This window comes from Brienomyrus brachyistius, unplaced genomic scaffold, assembly GCF_023856365.1.
Source record: "Brienomyrus brachyistius isolate T26 unplaced genomic scaffold, BBRACH_0.4 scaffold74, whole genome shotgun sequence".
NCBI classification, from domain to species: Eukaryota; Metazoa; Chordata; class Actinopteri; order Osteoglossiformes; family Mormyridae; genus Brienomyrus; species Brienomyrus brachyistius.
The window spans coordinates 531,766-552,259 of NW_026042349.1; the positions used below are offsets into that span (position 1 = coordinate 531,766).

Here is a 20,494-nt window from a genome sequence, read left to right on the forward strand (position 1 = left end):
ATTTTCAGCAGATGTGGTGGTTTTTTCTTCATGTATACCATTCTGAACTGGTGTAAAATGAACAATGCATAACGGCATCATCTTGTGTCGTGAAATTGGTACAAATCGGGCAGCATCGTACTAATCAGTAGATTACAGTACATTACATGTACAGTAGATTATTCCGGAACCCCTTAGATGTCATGCTAGAGTTTTTTTTCCACAAAGCAAATTTATCTGAAAACCTTGTCGGGGTACGGATGGCGTTTCTGCAGCGTTCGATACTGTGGACCATAATATCCTCTTGGACCGGTTAGAAGGTGTAGTTGGCATTACAGGGACAGCACTTTCTTGGTTCTGCTCATATTTGTCTGATCGCTATCAGTATGCCCATGTAAACAATGAATCATCCAAGGCCACTAAAGTTGAATATGGTGTCCCACAGGGATCAGTCCTGGGCCCGCTACTGTTTACCCTATACATGCTACCTCTTGGTAACATTATTAGAAATCATGGTATTGGGTTTCATTGTTATGCAGATGATACACAGTTGTACATATCTGTTAACCCTGATGATATATCACTGCTATCTCGGTTAGAAGACTTTCTATTAGATATCCAGTGCTGGATGGCAAAAAATTTAACATAAATAATTATGTTAAACACAGAAAAAACAGAAGTTCTGGTAATTGGTCCCAAGGCTGCTAGAAATAAGTTCCACCACCTCAACGTTGGTAACCTTCCTACACAACCTAACATGGTAGTTAGAAATCTTGGCGTTCTTGTCGATTCAGATCTATGCTTTGATGCTCACATAAGAAGTATTACTAGAACTGCATTTTATCATCTACGGAACATAGCCAAGCTTCGTAAGATGCTCTCACTTAATGATGCAGAAAAACTAATACATGCCTTCGTAAGTTCCAGACTGGATTACTGTAATGCCCTCCTATCGGGTTGCCCGTCTGGATCCTTGCATAAACTTCAGATGGTACAGAATGCTGCAGCCAGAGTTCTAACAAACACTAAAAAATTTGATCATATTACACCGGTCTTATCCTCTCTTCATTGGCTGCCAGTTAAGTCTCGAATTGACTATAAAATACTGCTATTAACTTATAAAGCACTAAATGGCCTTGCACCAGAATACCTTAGTGAACTGCTGACCACATACAACCCTCCACGCTTGCTTCGCTCTCAAGCCATGGGATATCTGTTAGTGCCTAGGGTAGAAAGAGCTACGGCAGGCTGCAGAGCTTTCTCCTACAAAGCTCCTCAGCTGTGGAATGGTCTTCCACCGGATGTGCGGGTTTCAGGTTCACTCTCAATATTCAAGTCCAGACTAAAAACACACCTGTTTAGTTTAGCGTATAGGGACACTAGTTCTAGCCCTAGCTAACTCTTCACTCCCAGTCAGACCTGTAGTGTGAGGTGTAGAGCTGGGTGGGGATCGGTGCCATTGGCTTTGGATGAACTGGATTGTCAGTGCTGTCACTCTAGCTTTGCAATCTCTTGTGGAACTGGAGTGCTGACATTTCAGGGACTCCCCATGCCGGCATTCCCACTTGCCTCTCCCTCCTACTGATGCTGCCATAGCCATATCTGCCGGAGCTGCAGATTGCACTTCATATTGTACTCACCTAGCTTTTAGCACTGCCAATAGCCTCCTCTACTATGCCTAATTGTACATTTTATTTCCCCTACTCCTCCTGGGGGGTGATGCCTGGAGACCTCAATCTATCAAGATATCCAGCACACCCGGCCACATGTGACGTCGCCACCACCAGTGACGTCCCTGCATCCAGCTCGCCGTTCTGATCTTCCATGTATGACCTGCTGCCTTACCTCTGGTTGCCTGGCAATTGGAAGAAGACTCTGCTTCGGCATTGGCTTATCATCTTCCTTGCTCTCCTCTCTCTATTTGACTATCCCTGCCGGCCCCTGGAGGATGGGCTCCCCCTTTGAGTCTGGTCCCTCTCAAGGTTTCTTCCTTCTAGGGAGTTTTTCCTTGCCACTGTCGCCTATGGCTTACTCACTGGGGGCTTTGGGTGAGGATACTGTAAAGCGCTTTGAGACAATGTAATGTTGTGATAATGCACTATATAAAAATAAATTTGTTGTTGTTGTTGTTTTTTGGGCAGTGTGCGCTGATTTACGTGCAGATTTTTTAAAAATTGCGAAAATTTGAATTTTTATTTTCCTTCAGAAAAGATGTAAACTCGTAAATTAGGAGTGCTGTATCACCAAGCACCCTTGGAAATGCACACTAATAACGTATTGGAAAATGTTTCTTCTCTAGATCATCATAACTAGCGTTATGGGACATTTTGTCCCAGGGAGGCGAGGTACTGAATCAAAGCTAACCTAATTATTGCAATACATAAATTGTACATACTACACACAAAAAAAATTGGCAATATAGATGCCACAATGGACTTATAAAAGTTCAGAAATCCATGATGAAGCTATACATTTTTTTAGTCTAGATTAATAAGTGGGAATATTAAATATTGTTGGAACTAAAAAAGGAAAATTTTCATTTTGACTTATTTGTATGCATATTATTCTAATTAATGAATGATTAATGTCATGGCATGCATGCTGGAGCAGAGCGGTCCAGGGAGTCCAGGGATTCGGGGGAATGACGGTTTTATTTGGGGAGAACACATTCGGGGACACTAAGCAACAAACAGGACTGACATCAATGACCGAACTCGGGAAACATTCACTGAATCATGCTTAAATACACAACAGGAGTTAGCACGAGTAGAAATGGCTCATTCCATAGTGGGTAGATGAGGGGGCGTGGCACACAAGAAGATTGGCACGATCAGGGCATAACAGGACCCCTCCAAAGGTGCGCACTCTGGGCACGCCCAAAGGGACCAAACAGGGGACACAACGGGACTCAGGCCATGACCAAACAACACCACCTAAAGGGAGAAAACAGCAAAAACATCAACAGGACAACGGGAATAGCACAGACATGCACAAAGAAAGCATCCGCGACACCAGCTGACACACCACGGGGAACGCAGACACACACAGGGGCACCAAAGACAAAAACACAGGACCCGGGGAAACCAAAGGAAAAGACACAAGGGGAACACAACCAGGGGACAGACCAATAGGAGGGACAAACTCACCAGGGGGAAAAAATCCAGGGGAAAAACAAACCGGGACAGGGAAGTGACCGGGAAGGAACAGAGGCGGAACATACAGACGTGGGACAAACACAGGGGCCACACCGACAGGAGAAATGGAACCCGAGGGCAGACAACCAAAAGGGGCCAAACCAGGGAGCAAAGAAGTGAAGAACAGGGGGAGGCATGGAGTCGGAGGGATCCCACACAACCACAAATTAGGAGCAGGAGAGACCCCACACAACTGTGAGGCAGGAGTGACTGCTGGAGGAGGCGAGGAGCAAGCAGGAGGGACTGCCGGAGGAGGAAAAGAAGGAGTGGGAGCTGCAGGCGGCGACTGTGCCGCAACAGCTGGCGGAGGCACAGGCAACCGAAAAGCCATCGCGGGGGGATCGCAGGTGACCAAAGAGCCGTCGCAGGCAGGACCGCAGGCAACCAATAAGCAGGAGCAAGGGGGATTGCAGGTGACTGCTGAGCAGAAGCAAGGGGGACTGCAAGCAAACCCGGGGGCAGGGAAGGCCGGGACTTGACCCCAGAGTAAGTGGCCTCTCCCTCTGTGGGAGGCAGAGAGATGGGGACCTGGCCAAGATCTGAGATGGGGCGAATGTTGCGGTGTTGCTCTGGGGGTGGTCCTTGGGGCTGGTGTTAGGGTGGTCCCCAATGGACCCAGTTCCTCCACCTCCTCAAGAACAAGCAACAAAATCTCTGGATCTGGAGCAGGGAATGGACCCTCAGGTGCAGGCGCGGGGACTAGAGCCTCGGGTGTAGGCGCGGCCAGGGGGTGTACCCCGGGTGTGGGCGAAGAGGTGGGGAGACGAGCCTCGGATTCAGGCGAAGCGGTGAGGACGTACTGTGGAGTGACGCAGTGTGGAGCGACGCAGTATTCGAGACGGGTGCGAGCAGGTGGCTTGCTGGAGGTGCAAACACGGCGGCATGGAGTAGGAGGTGAAGGTGGCATTTCACGGATAGCCTGCTACGAACAGCTGCGTGAGGCCACCCTAACCCTAACCCTAACCAGACCTAAAGGGGGAGCCCATCCTCCAGCGGGGCAGCAGAGGAAGCCCTAACCCTAACCAGACCCAAAGGGGGAGCCCATCCTCCAGGGGGAAGCAGAGGAAGCCCTAACCCTAACCAGACCCAAAGGGGGAGCCCATCCTCCAGGGGGCAGCAGAGGAAGCCCTAACCCTAACCAGACCCAAAGGGGGAGCCCATCCTCCAGGGGGCAGCAGAGGAAGCCCAAACCCTAACCAGACCCAAAGGGGGAGCCCATCCTCCAGGGGGCAGCAGAGGAAGCCCAAACCCTAACCAGACCCAAAGGGGGAGTCCATCCTCCAGGGGGCAGCAGAGGAAGCCCAAACCCTAACCAGACCCAAAGGGGGAGTCCATCCTCCAGGGGGCAGCAGAGGAAGCCCTAACCAGACCCAAAGGGGGAGCCCATCCTCCAGGGGGCAGCAGAGGAAGCTCTAACCCTAACCAGACCCAAAGGGGGAGCCCATCCTCCAGGGGGCAGCAGAGGAAGCCTTAACCCTAACCGGACCCAAAGGGGGAGCCCATCCTCCAGGGGGCAGCAAAGGAAGCCCAAACCCTAACCAGACCCAAAGGGGGAGCCCATCCTCCAGGGGGCAGCAGAGGAAGCCTTAACCCTAACCGGACCCAAAGGGGGAGCCCGTCCTCCACTGGGCAGCAGAGGAAGCCCAAACCCTAACCAGACCCAAAGGGGGAGCCCATCCTCCAGGGGGCAGCAGAGGAAGCCCTAACCCTAACCAGACCCAAAGGGGGAGCCCGTCCTCCAGGGGGCAGCAGAGGAAGCCCAAACCCTAACCAGACCCAAAGGGGGAGCCCGTCCTCCAGGGGGCAGCAGAGGAAGCCCTAACCCTAACCAGACCCAAAGGGGGAGCCCGTCCTCCAGGGGGCAGCAGAGGAAGCCCAAACCCTAACCAGACCCAAAGGGGGAGCCCATCCTCCAGGGGGCAGCAGAGGAAGCCCTAACCCTAACCAGACCCAAAGGGGGAGCCCATCCTCCAGGGGGCAGCAGAGGAAGCCCTAACCCTAACCAGACCCAAAGGGGGAGCCCATCATCCAGGGGGCGGCAGCGGAAGCCCTAACCCTAACCAGACCCAAAGGGGGAGCCCATCCTCCAGGGGGCAGCAAAGGAAGCCCTAACCCTAACCAGACCCAAAGGGGGAGCCCATTCTCCAGGGGGCAGCAAAGGAAGCCCTAACCCTAACCAGACCCAAAGGGGGAGCCCATTCTCCAGGGGGCAGCAAAGGAAGCCCTAACCCTAACCAGACCCAAAGGGGGAGCCCATCCTCCAGGGGGCGGCAGCGGAAGCCCTAACCCTAACCAGACCCAAAGGGGGAGCCCATTCTCCAGGGGGCAGCAAAGGAAGCCCTAACCCTAACCAGACCCAAAGGGGGAGCCCATCCTCCAGGGGGCAGCAAAGGAAGCCCTAACCCTAACCAGACCCAAAGGGGGAGCCCATCCTCCAGGGGGCAGCAGAGGAAGCCCTAACCCTAACCAGACCCAAAGGGGGAGCCCATCCTCCAGGGGGCAGCAGCGGAAGCCTTAACCCTAACCAGACCCAAAGGGGGAGCCCATCCTCCAGGGGGCAGCAGAGGAAGCCCTAACCCTAACCAGACCCAAAGGGGGAGTCCATCCTCCAGGGGGGCGGCAGAGGAAGCCCTAACCAGACCTAAAGGGGGAGCCCATCCTCCAGGGGGCAGCAGAGGAAGCCCTAACCATAACCAGACACAAAGGGGGAGCCCAACCTCCAGGGGGCAGCAGAGGAAGCCCTAACCCTAACCAGACCCAAAGGGGGAGCCTGTCCTCCAGGGGGCAGCAGAGGAAGCCCTAACCATAACCAGACACAAAGGGGGAGCCCAACCTCCAGGGGGCAGCAGAGGAAGCCCTAACCCTAACCAGACCCAAAGGGGGAGCCCATCTTCCAGGGGGCAGCAGAGGAAGCCTTAACCCTAACCGGACCCAAAGGGGGAGCCCATCCTCCAGGGGGCAGCAAAGGAAGCCCAAACCCTAACCAGACCCAAAGGGGGAGCCCGTCCTCCAGGGGGCAGCAGAGGAAGCCCAAACCCTAACCAGACCCAAAGGGGGAGCCCGTCCTCCAGGGGGCAGCAGAGGAAGCCCTAACCCTAACCAGACCCAAAGGGGGAGCCCGTCCTCCAGGGGGCAGCAGAGGAAGCCCAAACCCTAACCAGACCCAAAGGGGGAGCCCATCCTCCAGGGGGCAGCAGAGGAAGCCCTAACCCTAACCAGACCCAAAGGGGGAGCCCATCCTCCAGGGGGCAGCAGAGGAAGCCCTAACCCTAACCAGACCCAAAGGGGGAGCCCATCATCCAGGGGGCGGCAGCGGAAGCCCTAACCCTAACCAGACCCAAAGGGGGAGCCCATCCTCCAGGGGGCAGCAAAGGAAGCCCTAACCCTAACCAGACCCAAAGGGGGAGCCCATTCTCCAGGGGGCAGCAAAGGAAGCCCTAACCCTAACCAGACCCAAAGGGGGAGCCCATTCTCCAGGGGGCAGCAAAGGAAGCCCTAACCCTAACCAGACCCAAAGGGGGAGCCCATCCTCCAGGGGGCGGCAGCGGAAGCCCTAACCCTAACCAGACCCAAAGGGGGAGCCCATTCTCCAGGGGGCAGCAAAGGAAGCCCTAACCCTAACCAGACCCAAAGGGGGAGCCCATCCTCCAGGGGGCAGCAAAGGAAGCCCTAACCCTAACCAGACCCAAAGGGGGAGCCCATCCTCCAGGGGGCAGCAGAGGAAGCCCTAACCCTAACCAGACCCAAAGGGGGAGCCCATCCTCCAGGGGGCAGCAGCGGAAGCCTTAACCCTAACCAGACCCAAAGGGGGAGCCCATCCTCCAGGGGGCAGCAGAGGAAGCCCTAACCCTAACCAGACCCAAAGGGGGAGTCCATCCTCCAGGGGGGCGGCAGAGGAAGCCCTAACCAGACCTAAAGGGGGAGCCCATCCTCCAGGGGGCAGCAGAGGAAGCCCTAACCATAACCAGACACAAAGGGGGAGCCCAACCTCCAGGGGGCAGCAGAGGAAGCCCTAACCCTAACCAGACCCAAAGGGGGAGCCCGTCCTCCAGGGGGCAGCAGAGGAAGCCCTAACCATAACCAGACACAAAGGGGGAGCCCAACCTCCAGGGGGCAGCAGAGGAAGCCCTAACCCTAACCAGACCCAAAGGGGGAGCCCATCTTCCAGGGGGCAGCAGAGGAAGCCTTAACCCTAACCGGACCCAAAGGGGGAGCCCATCCTCCAGGGGGCAGCAAAGGAAGCCCAAACCCTAACCAGACCCAAAGGGGGAGCCCATCCTCCAGGGGGCAGCAGAGGAAGCCTTAACCCTAACAAGACCCAAAGGGGGAGCCCATCCTCCAGGGGGCAGCAAAGGAAGCCCTAACCCTAACCAGACCCAAAGGGGGAGCCCATCCTCCAGGGGGCAGCAAAGGAAGCCCTAACCCTAACCAGACCCAAAGGGGGAGCCCATCCTCCAGGGGGCAGCAGAGGAAGCCCTAACCCTAACCAGACCCAAAGGGGGAGCCCATCCTCCAGGGGGCAGCAGAGGAAGCCCTAACCCTAACCAGACCCAAAGGGGGAGCCCGTCCTGCAGGGGGCAGCAGAGGAAGCCCTAACCCCAACCAGACCCAAAGGGGGAGCCCGTCCTGCAGGGGGCAGCAGAGGAAGCCCTAACCCTAATCAGACCCAAAGGGGGAGCCCATCCTCCAGGGGGCAGCAAAGGAAGCCCTAACCCTAACCAGACCCAAAGGGGGAGCCCATCCTCCAGGGGGCAGCAAAGGAAGCCCTAACCCTAACCAGACCCAAAGGGGGAGCCCATCCTCCAGGGGGCAGCAGAGGAAGCCCTAACCCTAACCAGACCCAAAGGGGGAGCCCGTCCTGCAGGGGGCAGCAGAGGAAGCCCTAACCCTAACCAGACCCAAAGGGGGAGCCCGTCCTGCAGGGGGCAGCAGAGGAAGCCCTAACCCTAACCAGACCCAAAGGGGGAGCCCATCCTCCAGGGGGCAGCAGATGAAGCCCTAACCCTAACCAGACCCAAAGGGGGAGCCCATCCTCCAGGGGGCAGCAGAGGAAGCCTTAACCCTAACCGGACCCAAAGGGGGAGCCCATCCTCCAGGGGCGCAGCAGAGAGAGAGCAAGATGGTTAATTCGTAATTCAAACTGTCCAAAGATTTGAGTCTCAAAGCGGGGGACAGGCAGGTGATGGCAGGCAGGTTCTGGTGCTGCTTCTGATGGCAGAACGAACAGTGGTACAGCAGCAGGACATACAGAAGAGACTTCACATGTAGAAAGGCGAGCAGGCCGAAAAGATGCAACAGGTAGTGACGACGCCGCGGACAATAGTGTAGGCAGAATATGCCACGAGAATATGCACGAGTAAGGGAAATAAAATATGCAACTCGCCAAAGTAAGGGAGACTAGAAGGTAGTGCAAACAGTTAGGTGAGTGCAATATGTAAGCTCCGGCAGATATGGCTATGGCAGCATAAGTAGGAGGGAGAGGCAGATGGGAACACAGGCATGGGGAGTCCCTGAAACATCAGCACTCCAATTCCACAAGGGGGGGGGGGGGGTGAAGCTAGAGTGACAGCACTGACAGTTCAGCTCATCCAAAGCCAATGGCACCGATCCCCACCCAGCTCTACACCTCACACTATAGGACTAACTGGGAGTGAGCAGTTAGCTAGAACTACAGTCCCTATAAGCTAGACTAAACCAATGTGTCTTTAGTCTAGACTTGAATATTGAGAGTGAGCCTGAATCCCGCACATCCGCTGGAAGATCATTGCACAGCCGAGGAGCTCTAAAGAGAAATCAAGCCTTCCGATCAAAAGCTCAGCGACCAAAATTAATGTATACTCTTATCCAACACATTCTTTCCACAAAAGGTAAGCATTTGCTTTTTACTTCAGAGCTGTGTGTGTATAAAACGTATACAATGGTAAAAAATTGGTAAAAAGAGTGTTGATTAATTTTCTGTAACCGCACAGGTAGTGCTATCCAGGTGAATCAGAGTAGGAAATCAATGCGTAATTATCTTTAATTATAATTAGCGTTGCATAAATTTCCACATGTACAACACAATTTAAAAATAACGGAAACTAAACGGAAACGTTTAATCAGCGACAAAAGAGAGTAGTAATAAATGTTCTGGTAATAAATGTTTTCGGTTCATTAACATTAAAATAAGGTCTTTAAGTACAAACGTGTAAGCCAAATAGGTGGTAACCATGGGATAAGTAGGTTAAAGCACTTCAAGCTATGCATTATAGTTTATGAACACACTTCTGTCCAGGTAAGGAACCACCCGACGTGGAGTGTTTAATAACATATAATGCATAGCTTGTCATGCATTAACCCATACATAAATAAAAGTAGAAGAAAATCATTTAATTTCTCTTTATATTCAGTTTTTGTCCAAAAAAAATTAAGGATGTGAGGGATTACACAAGGCAGACTGGTTTTGCCCATCTATCCATCTTTCAACCACTTTTCCTAAGCAAGGAAGGAGCAACAGAAAACGCAGGGCGCAAAGGAGTGTATGACACGCCTTGTCATCGCAGGTTACGTACACAGACAAATAGAACAGGAAGTGTAAAGATGCAACTGCAAGTACAGACGCTCCTCTACTTATGAACTTTCAGTTTACGAACTTTTACACATACGAACGAAGAGGACTGCAAGTCCAAATTGTGTTCATTGGCCTCCGGTTTCCTATCCGCAACATACATTTTTTTCTGCGTGCCAATTCCGCTTAGTATAACATTTGGCCACTACTTCCGCCACGCAGCAGTGTAACGTGCGTACTCCAGACATCCTAGTTCTTTGTATTTGCATATAACCTTAAAAAGATGTTGAGTAACGACTTACGAACATTTCAAATTACGAACGGCTGTTCGGAACGTATCTCATTCGTAAACAGAGGAGCATCTGTAATATTTAGTTACAATAATTTTATTGGGTGGTTTGGGACTTTTGAGCGTAGGGTGTAATGTATATTTACATTAACTGCTATACTGAGTATGTTTACCGTCTTGCCAGTTATACATTTCTACTTCTCCCTACTTCTGCACAATGAATTTATAGAGACATTTGTGCTTTTCTGAATATCGTGAGAGTATTTATACCGCAAATTGTTGTATTTGTGTTGAATGTGCTATTCAAAAATCAACTGAAATTTTGGCATGTATTTCCTGCTTGATTTCATCACCTAGTGGCTGAACTGCATAATGTACCACTTTTCGCAGAACTAATTAACTACCTTCAAGAATGAAATCCACAAGATGCAAACAAATGAAAATTATTTTATTTGCATTTTTCACTTTTTGAAGTATTACAACCACAGGAACATCAAAGAACCTTATATATGAGCTCAGTGGAACTTAACAGATCTTACAAAAGAGCAACCTGATCCATTACTATGTAAATGCCTAGATGTTTGCATGTTTTTTTTCTCTCCAAAATTTATGGTGCAGCACATTTGAAAAAGGAAACAATAGAATTTTACACAACAAACTGTAGCAAAGGTTTGAAATTAGTTAATAAATATATAATTTATTTACATATTTAAATAAATGTAAAAAAAAAAAAAAAGACATTCATATGATCTTTTTTCGGATCAATTCGAGTGCAGCTTCCTTTTCCTTTAGAAGCTCTTTAAGCCGTTTGATTTTCTCATGTCTTTTTACCTCCTCTGGGTCCATGGGCGTTGCACAGAAAACATCACCGCCAGTAAGCTCTCCTCCAAGGCTGCTGGATTCGGATGGGCAGTGTATCTCTATAGATGCTGGCTCTTTTTCACCCTCGCTTGAACAAGATGCTGTATTCTCTGGTGTTGGTTCAGGCCACTCCACGGCAGCCATGGCCTTGGATGCTTTGGTTCTGCTGGGCTGCGATGAATCACAATGTATTTCTGCAGCAGTTGAATTGCACATTTCCATGCACTCGGGTGCTGATGGCTTGATGGTTGCACTATCTTGCAACATTTTAGATTGTTTCCCTTTTCCTTTCCTTGACTTGGGTGAGGAGATGGCATCAGATGACTCAGTTCCAGGTTCCACTTCAGGGAAGCTGCTCAGTACAGTGGATATTTTGGATTCTTCTGTTGAACTGCTCACTGTGTTGAGTCTCTGCTCTGGCACTTCCATGGGAACTGGACTACCTAAGATGGAAGCTGACGTTTTCTCTGCAGGAATAGCAAGTTGATCACATGGTGTCTCCACTTCTTCCCCATTTGTTCCTATTTCTGACGAAAGTTCCATTTCTCCACATTGCTCACTTGGTGGCTTCCCGCTGTTCTCAGCTTTGTTTTCATGATGATCCCCTTTCTTCTTCTTCACACCGTTACTGTGGCTTTCATGTTTTCTCTTTGGAGCTGGAACCTGTAAAATACATGAGTCCATTATGTGCCACATTGGACCATTGAGTAATTTATCAAAGTAAAGCAAACTGATTTAAATCTCGATGCCTATTCAGAGGTTGTGTCACTATAAATGCATGGTGATTTTGGGTTGTATCAACTACTGTGACATTTCAAGTACAGTTCCAAACTGATATGGATATAATTTGCCTCTTCGTAAAAACACTAAAATAGAGAATATTGTTTTATTATAATATTAGAAAAAGGGAGATTTCCATCCTCCTCAATAACCTTCACAAGGGATGTGCTGATGCCGCCCATTTTTAACTGCCTTTTTGACAGTTTAGCTAATGAGGGAGACTACAGTGACATACATATTCCCATCAATGCAGATAATGAGATGCTACCAGAATGAAAATTCTGAGGGAATTGTGTAGATGATATTCTGGGACCTATTTAATTTTGAAACAAATTGCATCAAAAATGAAGCAATGCCAGCTAGTCCAAGAACATTATCTACTTAATGTTCCTGGGAAGTTTTTAATACCTTTTAATGGTTTCGATACCTTCAGTGTTAGTGTGCTCACAGGATCAAGTGTTTTCTGCAGCTGTCCTTTCCATTGCGCCCCCCTAGCACTGCTTACATTTTGTCTCAAAATGAAATCAAGCGATATTTATCCATATAATGTTTTGGTGTAGTGGTAATTTTATCCATCAAATACTTTCTGAGTTATAGCACTAACAAGATCAAGTGTCTGTGACTGCCCTTCTCCTTGAAATCACTATGCAATGCTGCTTCAATTTTGGTGTGATAGATCTCAAAATTTGGTAAGCTGCAGATTGTTATCCATAGAATGCACTTACAAGGTTTTAAATAGATGTCAAGTACTTTTTGAGTTACTGCACCAACCAGAAGTGTTGTGCCAACAGCAAACCAGTTCCTAATCCATGGTTTCCCCATTTGGAGAAAACAAAAATATATATATTAATGCGGTATGTATGAACTGCCAGCTTGTGCATAAACATATATACATTTATTCATCCATCCATTCATCTAGTACAGAGTTGTGAGGCATCCCCTGGACAGGACACCAGCAGATTATATTTTCAATATTTTTAAAACCATGTTCAAAAAATTTAAATGATTGTTTTCCTAAATTTTACCCACAGGCTACCCGTTTGCTACGACATTTATTAATTTTAATGGAAGCAATTGCAGAACATCTTGCCATATAAACACTTTAGATTCTCGCTTTTTTTCCTTGGATTTAGAACATAACAATCATTACTTTTCAATGGAAAGCTAGTTTGTATGCCACAAATAACTGCTCAGCAACTTCCAAATGCGCAACATGCAAATGGACCAGCCCTGATACTAACCATTAACTAATGACATTGCCTGTCCTAACGGTATAACCTTCATAGCAAATATACGAGTTAAAAAGCAGATTAGCTGCTTTAATAATGCTTTCTGGCACATTGTTATAAGCAAGTTGCCCTTCCTCCAAGACATGTAGTCTAGCATCTGGGACAAAGCACTGACGTGAATCTGGGCCATTTGAATGACACTGGCATTTTCACACATTCCCTCTTTTTGGTAAGATTTCAGATGACATTTATTATATTTTTGCACAGATATTTCAGACCATTTTTACCTGTGTTTCAATAAGCTTTTTTGTTTTCATCTCAATCCTTGAACTCTGAATTAGTTTGCGGATACCATCTAATGTACGTTTGTTAATTGAGCCAATTTGAGGGACCTTCTTTGGAGTAGCCTTTGACTCTGGAGAAGGGACCCTTTGTAAATGGATCTGCACTTCTGCTCTGATCCCAAATCTTCTCTTCAGCAGCCTGTCACTCTCCTGCCGCTTTTCCTTCTCCTGTATCATGGGACTCTGCAAATCAATCACACAAAGGATACTCTTAAACTATAAAGCAATGGTTATGTTAATATTCAGTTTCGGTTTCTGTAAAAATAGACTACAGTGATGATCGAAAAAATAATAGTTGTGCTTATATTCCTGGCTCAAAGCAAAATGAGACCATTCGAACAAGCCAAAGTGTTCCTAGCCCAAAAAGCACGGCTGACAATATCTACCCATTTGTAACAATGGCAGTGTTTAATATATATGTAGAAATGCATAGTGGTTTAAAGTTCCCTGTGGATTTATAAAACTAGTCTTAAGACATCTGTAACCATACAGTAATCCTATAGTCATTCTCAAGCTTAAAGAAAAAGACTAAATTTATTTGGCTAATGAGCTACACCATTAAAAAAATTATATTTCTAATTATATATAATTTCTGATGCCAAATCCTACACATGCATCCACCCACAATGCATGATATACATAATACATACAGCTTCTACTTGTTGATATGCATCTTCTTTTTCTGGCTCTTTAGATTGAATGCTTCCCAATTTTTCAGTAATGTCTTTTTCCTGATTGGTTATATCCAGCCGACAGCTTGTGTTTTCCAGAACCATTTCATCCTTCTGGCAACTTAACATTTCCTCTTCCTGTCTACATCTCATTTCTGCTTCCTGTCCACTTCCCACTTCTTTTTCTTGTTTACTTCCTAATTCCTCTTCCTGGTTTTCCATTTCCTGTCCATTCACCATTTTTTCTGTCTGTCTACTATCCACTTCCTCGCCCAGATTTGCTTCCATTTCTTCCTCCATTGTACTATCCGGCACAGTTTCCTTTTCTCTTTCATCATCATCTGCCGGAGCACTTGATTTGGGTGGGATGTATGAAACAAATATCACATTAGAATCCTCATCATCATCCACAGTAACAGCCTTATTGGCGCAGGTCTGGGATGCACTGCAATCAGTCATTCTCTGACTGAAACATTCATCCTGTGGGTCCTCATCACATAAATCTATGATCTCATCTACTTTGTTGTTGACATTGAAATTTCCTGTTTGTGACCATTTATGCACATGCAATCCAGAAACATTGCTAGAAGCCTGAATGGAGGGTACAGAGACATTTTTCAGATTGACTGTGGCCTCTCCTGATGGCCGCCTGGATGGGCTCTCAGTGGCATTAAGTTGTACAGTTACATGTTTATCAAACTCGGGTGTTTTCTTAGCCACAAAGTACATCTTCCCATTGCACATGACCAAAGCATTGTCCTTCCCTGGTCCGACACCTGAGGGGCTTTTTTGGGGAGATGATTTGGTGGCAGCATTCTGATCAACATTCTTGGTATTCTCCATCTGAGCAAGAGTTTTGAGGATCTCCAGTGTCATGGATGAGGAGTTCTGGGGAACGAGGCATGGTGCAGCTGAATCAGACTGTTCCTGAACAACCCATTTAATTGGAGTGATGGGACCTGGGCTTTCCTTAGAAAGGACCTTTGGAGTTTGGGCAGGAATAGGCACAGAATTTGAAGGTGGCTGGCTACTTGTTTTAGACAGTGTCTTGACTGGAAGGGGAGTGGGTGACACTGAGGGAGTATGCACTGGGGCTCCTAGTTTCATGGTATTCACTGGTGATACATACACAGCAGTTAGCAAACTCGGTGTAGTGCTGGAGGCACCTGAATGGGTGCTGACTGGTGGTGTCAATATCCTCTTTTTTATAGCCTGAGGAAGTGCTGAGGCTGGCAGTGTTTTCACTTGAGCATTTGATGGAATTTGAAGATAATGTCCACTGGGGAGCACTGGGGATTTCACAGCCACAGGTAACTGGTTTTTATTCAGGAGTGTTATTGCTTTTCCACAGTTCAACATTGGTGATGCCACTGGCACCACATTCTGGGTCACTTTAGTGGGAACTATAGGAACATGGACTCGAATGGGAGCGGCTGTTGATACTCTCACTCCTTCCTGAAGCTGTCCTGTTGCACTTAGGGGGTTCAGTGTCACATTTATGTCTGGTGGCCTTTTCAGAACATATCTTGTATTGACAGTCGGTTGCATTGGAAGAGTAACTGGAAGGTTACTCTGTGACACTGGTGCTGGGGTGAAGTGGATTGGTTGGGCGTACACCCTTTGCGGTTCATTGTCAGCATTTCTGTAAGCGTTGGGTAAGTTAGAGCTATTTTGTATACTAACAAATTGTCCATTGACTCGCTGAACTGGAATGAGTTTCATTACATTTTTCCCATCAGGCCCCACAGCAGGCATAGCTTGATAGTAGACACCTGTCCCACTAAAAGAAAGGGATAGATTTTAGTGTACAACATTCCAAATAACACAATAAGACTGTCAAATGCTTCTTTGAAAAATTAATCATCAAATTGACTCTTCAGTCTGATCTACCCTGATATTATGACCCATCTTAATTATGCTCTTTAAAAAGACTCATGAAAGTACTTGAATAATATTTGTAAACCTAAATTATAGTTTGCTTGTTGTTCAATTCCTTCTTTCCAGACTTATGTACACAGTATGGACAGGCAAACCAACTATACATTAAGCAAAGCACTACAGAAAATAAACTACTTTTGGTAGCAATTACCATTTGACACCATTACTTTGAAAATATAGTATTTTAAATTCCATCATGTCTGATGTACAACTGCCATCATCAGATCATTTCACATCAGAATACATTTTATAATTAAAACTGCTGCCAAGAGTAGTAGGTTCCACAGGAAGACAAGCTACTACAAATACATTAACCAACAAGGAAAAAGACCAAAATGTGATTTTCCCCACTCTTTCACTTGTAAGATAACCCATTACCCAAAACAAACATGGAATACATTAACTACACTTGTTTGCAGCAATGACTTCAATGTGAAATTAGTGATCGCTAGACATTAAAGGTATTTTGACTGCAACACTAACTAAATTTCACATTGTAATTGATACAAATTTTTACTTTTCCCCCAAAATTTTGGCAAGAAACATATCTCTCTCAAAAACATATAATATTCTCTCCAGTTAACCAAAATGACTAGACATTCTGTAGTCACACTAGGACCAGCGCGAGGGGCTATATTTAAAAATAATCTAGTTCTGAATCGCGTCCATATTGTAGCAGGTGGGTCTGCTCCTTTATTCGTTCCTTGATAAAGGTGAACAGCAAACGTGGATGAAAATCAAAACACAGACTGAGTTAGGGGATAACAGTCACCCATACCAATTTACTACCTAGACAGGACTATGACTAGTCCCCGCGGTGACATATAGTCATTGTCTGGCACGTCTGTCAGAAGGGACGATGCCTACATGTCCGACATTCCAACATTTACAGAATTAGGCAACTCCAGCTAGTGCTGGGAGGTAGGACAAAGAATTAGTATCATGGTATATTTTAAGATAGTTTCACGATATATCATGGTATCTTTTTTCCCCCAAGTTCACCCTTACCACAGCAGCAAGCATTTATATCAATAAAATATATTTACTAATGCTTAAAAAGGTGTGTTTTTATTATTCTAAAAAAACCTTCTACGTTTAGCTTGACAGTATAACTGACATGTTTTATTAGATTATTAATGTATACTCAGCATGACAGTGGCATCTTTTATTGATTGAAATCATGCACTTAGCTGGATAAGAAGTTTGACGTTTTATTAGATTAATAATGTGCACGTAGCTAAATAGCAATATGCTTTATTTATTATAACCATATATTTAGCTCCATAGAGACGTTTTATTTATTGTTACTAAGAAATATATGGATGATGTTTGCTTAGCTGACATGCTTTTAATAATTATTACTGTGATAAATCATACATTATATGTCATACATCAGCTTTTGTGAAGAAATTCCAACATGCACCAGGGTGAGCTATTACAATGACAAACCGTGGTTCACAGCTAAATTCCGACCGGCTACATTTAGTGGAGGAAAAGGCTTTCAAAAGCAGGACCTGGGATGGGCTCAAAGAAACAAAACACAGGCTTGGCAAAGCTGTGGAGGAGGCCAAACACTTGCATTCTGAGAGACTGGAGCAGCAATTCTCAACTAACAACTCTACTTCTGACTTCAGCAAACCATCTGCTACAAACCCAAAACTGCCCACTCCATCAACAACCTGAGCCTTGCCAATGAACTGAATCACTTCTACAGTCGATTCGAAAAACAAAGGGAGAGTCCTGACTGCACCCCCAGTGTGCACAGCCATCAGCTCCAGCTCACTGGGACCACCACTCAACCACCAATCACCAGATTGGAGGTTGGGCCCAATACTAGGGCTGTCAGGATCACATCACGGTGTAACCGCGATGATATGGCGCAAACGAAATCATCACCAGGGCGGGTGAAACATTAGTCCGGATGCCGGCTTTTCGGTACTATACAGACATTTACACCCATTTACGCCGCAGTTTACACCCACAGTTTGGAAAGCAGTTTAGTAGTGCACCTAAAGTATTAATGAGACGCATATTGTGACGACCAAAAGTAATATGTATACATAACAGGGGTCCCGCCACACAGTGATCCAGGCAGCTAAAAATGTTATATCATTTGCTGCCTATTGTGTTACTGTTGTTGTTTCAGCTATGCTGCGGTATGGTGGATATGAAAAATTCAAACTGTATGGGAAATTAAAACCGCCATATACTGCCCAACATTAACTCCAACATACAAAAACTTCTTTTCAACACTGAATGATGTTTTTAGTGAACACAGAGGAGAGTATGGTTCACCCAAGGAAAGTACAGCTAATTCAACTGCCATTTGAACATGACTTTCAGTAGTCTTTGAATTTGAGTTACACTCACTGAAAACTTACACTGCTAACTAATCAGTACTTACAGTGAACACACATGATTACTACTACCCTCAAGTGGATACATTGCACTTTGGTTTAGATGGTACTGTACACCAGGTAAATAAAATAAGCCAACTCCCAAAATATGACATAGATGTGCTTTTAGTGCAGCACCAGGCATTAAAATTAGTACTGTATGGTATCATGTAAAAGTAAGAAATGAATAAGTCATAATGAATAGGCCTTCATGAATCGGCATGACAAATAACATCCCTCAATTAAGATAACGGTTTTGAAATCTATAATATTTTAATAAATAGGCCACATTTCAGGTTCTTTAAAAAATGTATTGTAATAAGTGTACTTACACGTAACCACACGTAGACGTATTAAACAATGTAAATTCATATTTCTAATATACTGACAAAAACGTATTGTTTCCATTTAAATACGATTTAAAAAAAAAACACATAAAACCTGGAATAATAGATTTTTATTCCACACATTAATTTTGAACTTAAGGGGTAGGAAATGAAGTAAAGATTTATATTTGTTACTTGGTAAATATACGGCTTCCTACGCCAAACAATTCATAATAAAATTTTAAGTGACTTATTGAATCCGCTGAGGCTTTAAGATCCTTTAAGATTAAACATAGTTGAAACGTCGGTTTAATTCTGTTCGTTTTTGAATAGAAATGTTTGTTGGTTACGGTTTTTACTCTTGGGCAGAATATATTTTATTAAGTGCAACGATTTCCATATTATATATGACTCATGTGATATTCCTAGCCTAACAACAACTAAAAAAACGTCCGAGCACATTATTTTTATGTTAACCGATAGACTTTTCGAGTTTATTTAGGGCGCAACTCACTGTATCATGAGAACAAAACTTGGCAGGCTGACAATACGGCACCTTACCTTTGATTTGAACTGGACATTGCCATCTGTTTATCATTTTGCTTTATGGGCACTGAAACTTTCACCAAGTTATTCATGACGAAGAAACTGACCGTAGTAACGACCAAAAATGTCGTTACCGTGCGCGTGTAATTCTTTTTGTTTTATAGCAGAAGAAAGAAGGGTTGGCGGTTAGCTGGTTTCCTGCACTGTATGCAAACTCCTTATTGAAAAAGAGGGTATCCGCAATGTGTTATCCATTTCCTAACGATGCCATTGTGGAAAGCCAATGCTGCTTCCTCCTTTTCCTCTTTCAACTACTCCCGAGGTAAAAGCGAGCGTATACGAGCTGCAGTACTTCGTTTCGCCGTTAGTCTTCCAAACAACACAATACGTGCTTTTAGCGATCACGAAATACAGCTTCTGTCCGAACGACTTGTCGCCGCATCATAACCTGCAAGAAAGGGGAGATACTGATGAAACGCTTTTGCATGCGATACTACCAAAGATAATGGTGATTAAAATTCACAACCCCCACCATTCACTTAAACGCCATATTGAAACAAAATGCCAGCCATAAATATTGCTGAAATTGCTTTAAAGAGCTCTCGATTGTTTACCTCTCACTACGTCTAACTATTCTGTAACATGTATAACACATCTATGATAAATAATTATAAATCTCACTTACTTCGAAATACGTACTACTGGCGCGTATTTTTACGAGCTCCTCCCCTTCAGTAAATGCAAGTAGCTGGAACTTTCCCCAATCAATATTCTTAAATGGCTTTTGTCCTCTTTCCCACAATGACTAGCTACTTCCGATTAACCTGGTTGTATTACACAATCACAGTAGAATCCAGAATCACTTCCGGGTCAATACTGCCTTCTTCCTGTTTGAAATGGAGACATCTATAGCCCAGTTTAGGTAGTTGCGAACCTTAAAATGACTACAGCAGTCCTTGGATTTACAGTGTTGTAATTCACATTCGACAGTTTTAAAAACCAATATTTAAAACAGATATTTATTTATAAACAAATAAATATTTGATATTTTTCCTTTATTAAACATGTGTAAAATTGAGAGAAATCCTTTCTAAAAAAAACATTTCTTAATGTATTAATGTTGAATATTCATTGTAAAGGATGTTGCTCTTAGGATGAGTAAAGTAAAACTGCTTCAATTTTGATGAGATTTTTCACAAAATTTGATCAGTTTCAGATGTTTAGTTTGAAAAAGTTCTATTTAAAAAGTTTTAAGCTACCCTTTGCTACCACAATTATGCATAATTGCTTTGTTTTAGGTACTATTTGTCTCACTTTTTCCATTTACAGAGAACACAATAAAACTACTATTTTTGAAACTACCTTTACAGGCAATATAATAAAACTACCATTAG

General features: G+C 45.5%; 1 protein-coding gene across 2 annotated transcripts; it reads right to left on the bottom strand.

Annotated features, from left to right (window-relative positions):
- Positions 1–10,440: 10,440 nt before the first annotated feature.
- lrif1 (ligand dependent nuclear receptor interacting factor 1) lies at positions 10,441–19,918 on the bottom strand. Of its 2 annotated transcripts, none has more exons than XM_049003032.1 (5): positions 19,786–19,918; positions 19,116–19,548; positions 13,874–15,674; positions 13,272–13,406; positions 10,441–11,533 (listed from the first exon to the last, which is right to left on the bottom strand). In XM_049003032.1, the coding sequence occupies exons 2-5, from the start codon at positions 19,190–19,192 to the stop codon at positions 10,751–10,753; spliced, it is 2,796 nt and encodes a 931-aa protein (XP_048858989.1). In that variant the 5' UTR covers positions 19,193–19,548; positions 19,786–19,918; the 3' UTR covers positions 10,441–10,750. The 2 variants fall into 2 exon arrangements, with proteins under 2 accessions (XP_048858989.1, XP_048858988.1); XM_049003031.1 differs by having other exon boundaries at positions 13,167–13,406.
- Between the last annotated feature and the right edge of the window lie 576 nt (positions 19,919–20,494).

Coding starts and splice junctions, on each gene's coding strand:
- lrif1 (XM_049003031.1), bottom strand. CDS start 19,192: ATGAATAACTTGGTGAAAGTTTCAGTGCCCATAAAGCAAAATGATAAA. Junction 15,675..19,115: donor ATGTCCAGTTCAAATCAAAG/GTAAGGTGCCGT, acceptor CCTTTCTTTTAG/TGGGACAGGTGTCTACTATC. Junction 11,534..13,166: donor AAAAGCTTATTGAAACACAG/GTAAAAATGGTC, acceptor TGTATTTTACAG/GTTCCAGCTCCAAAGAGAAA.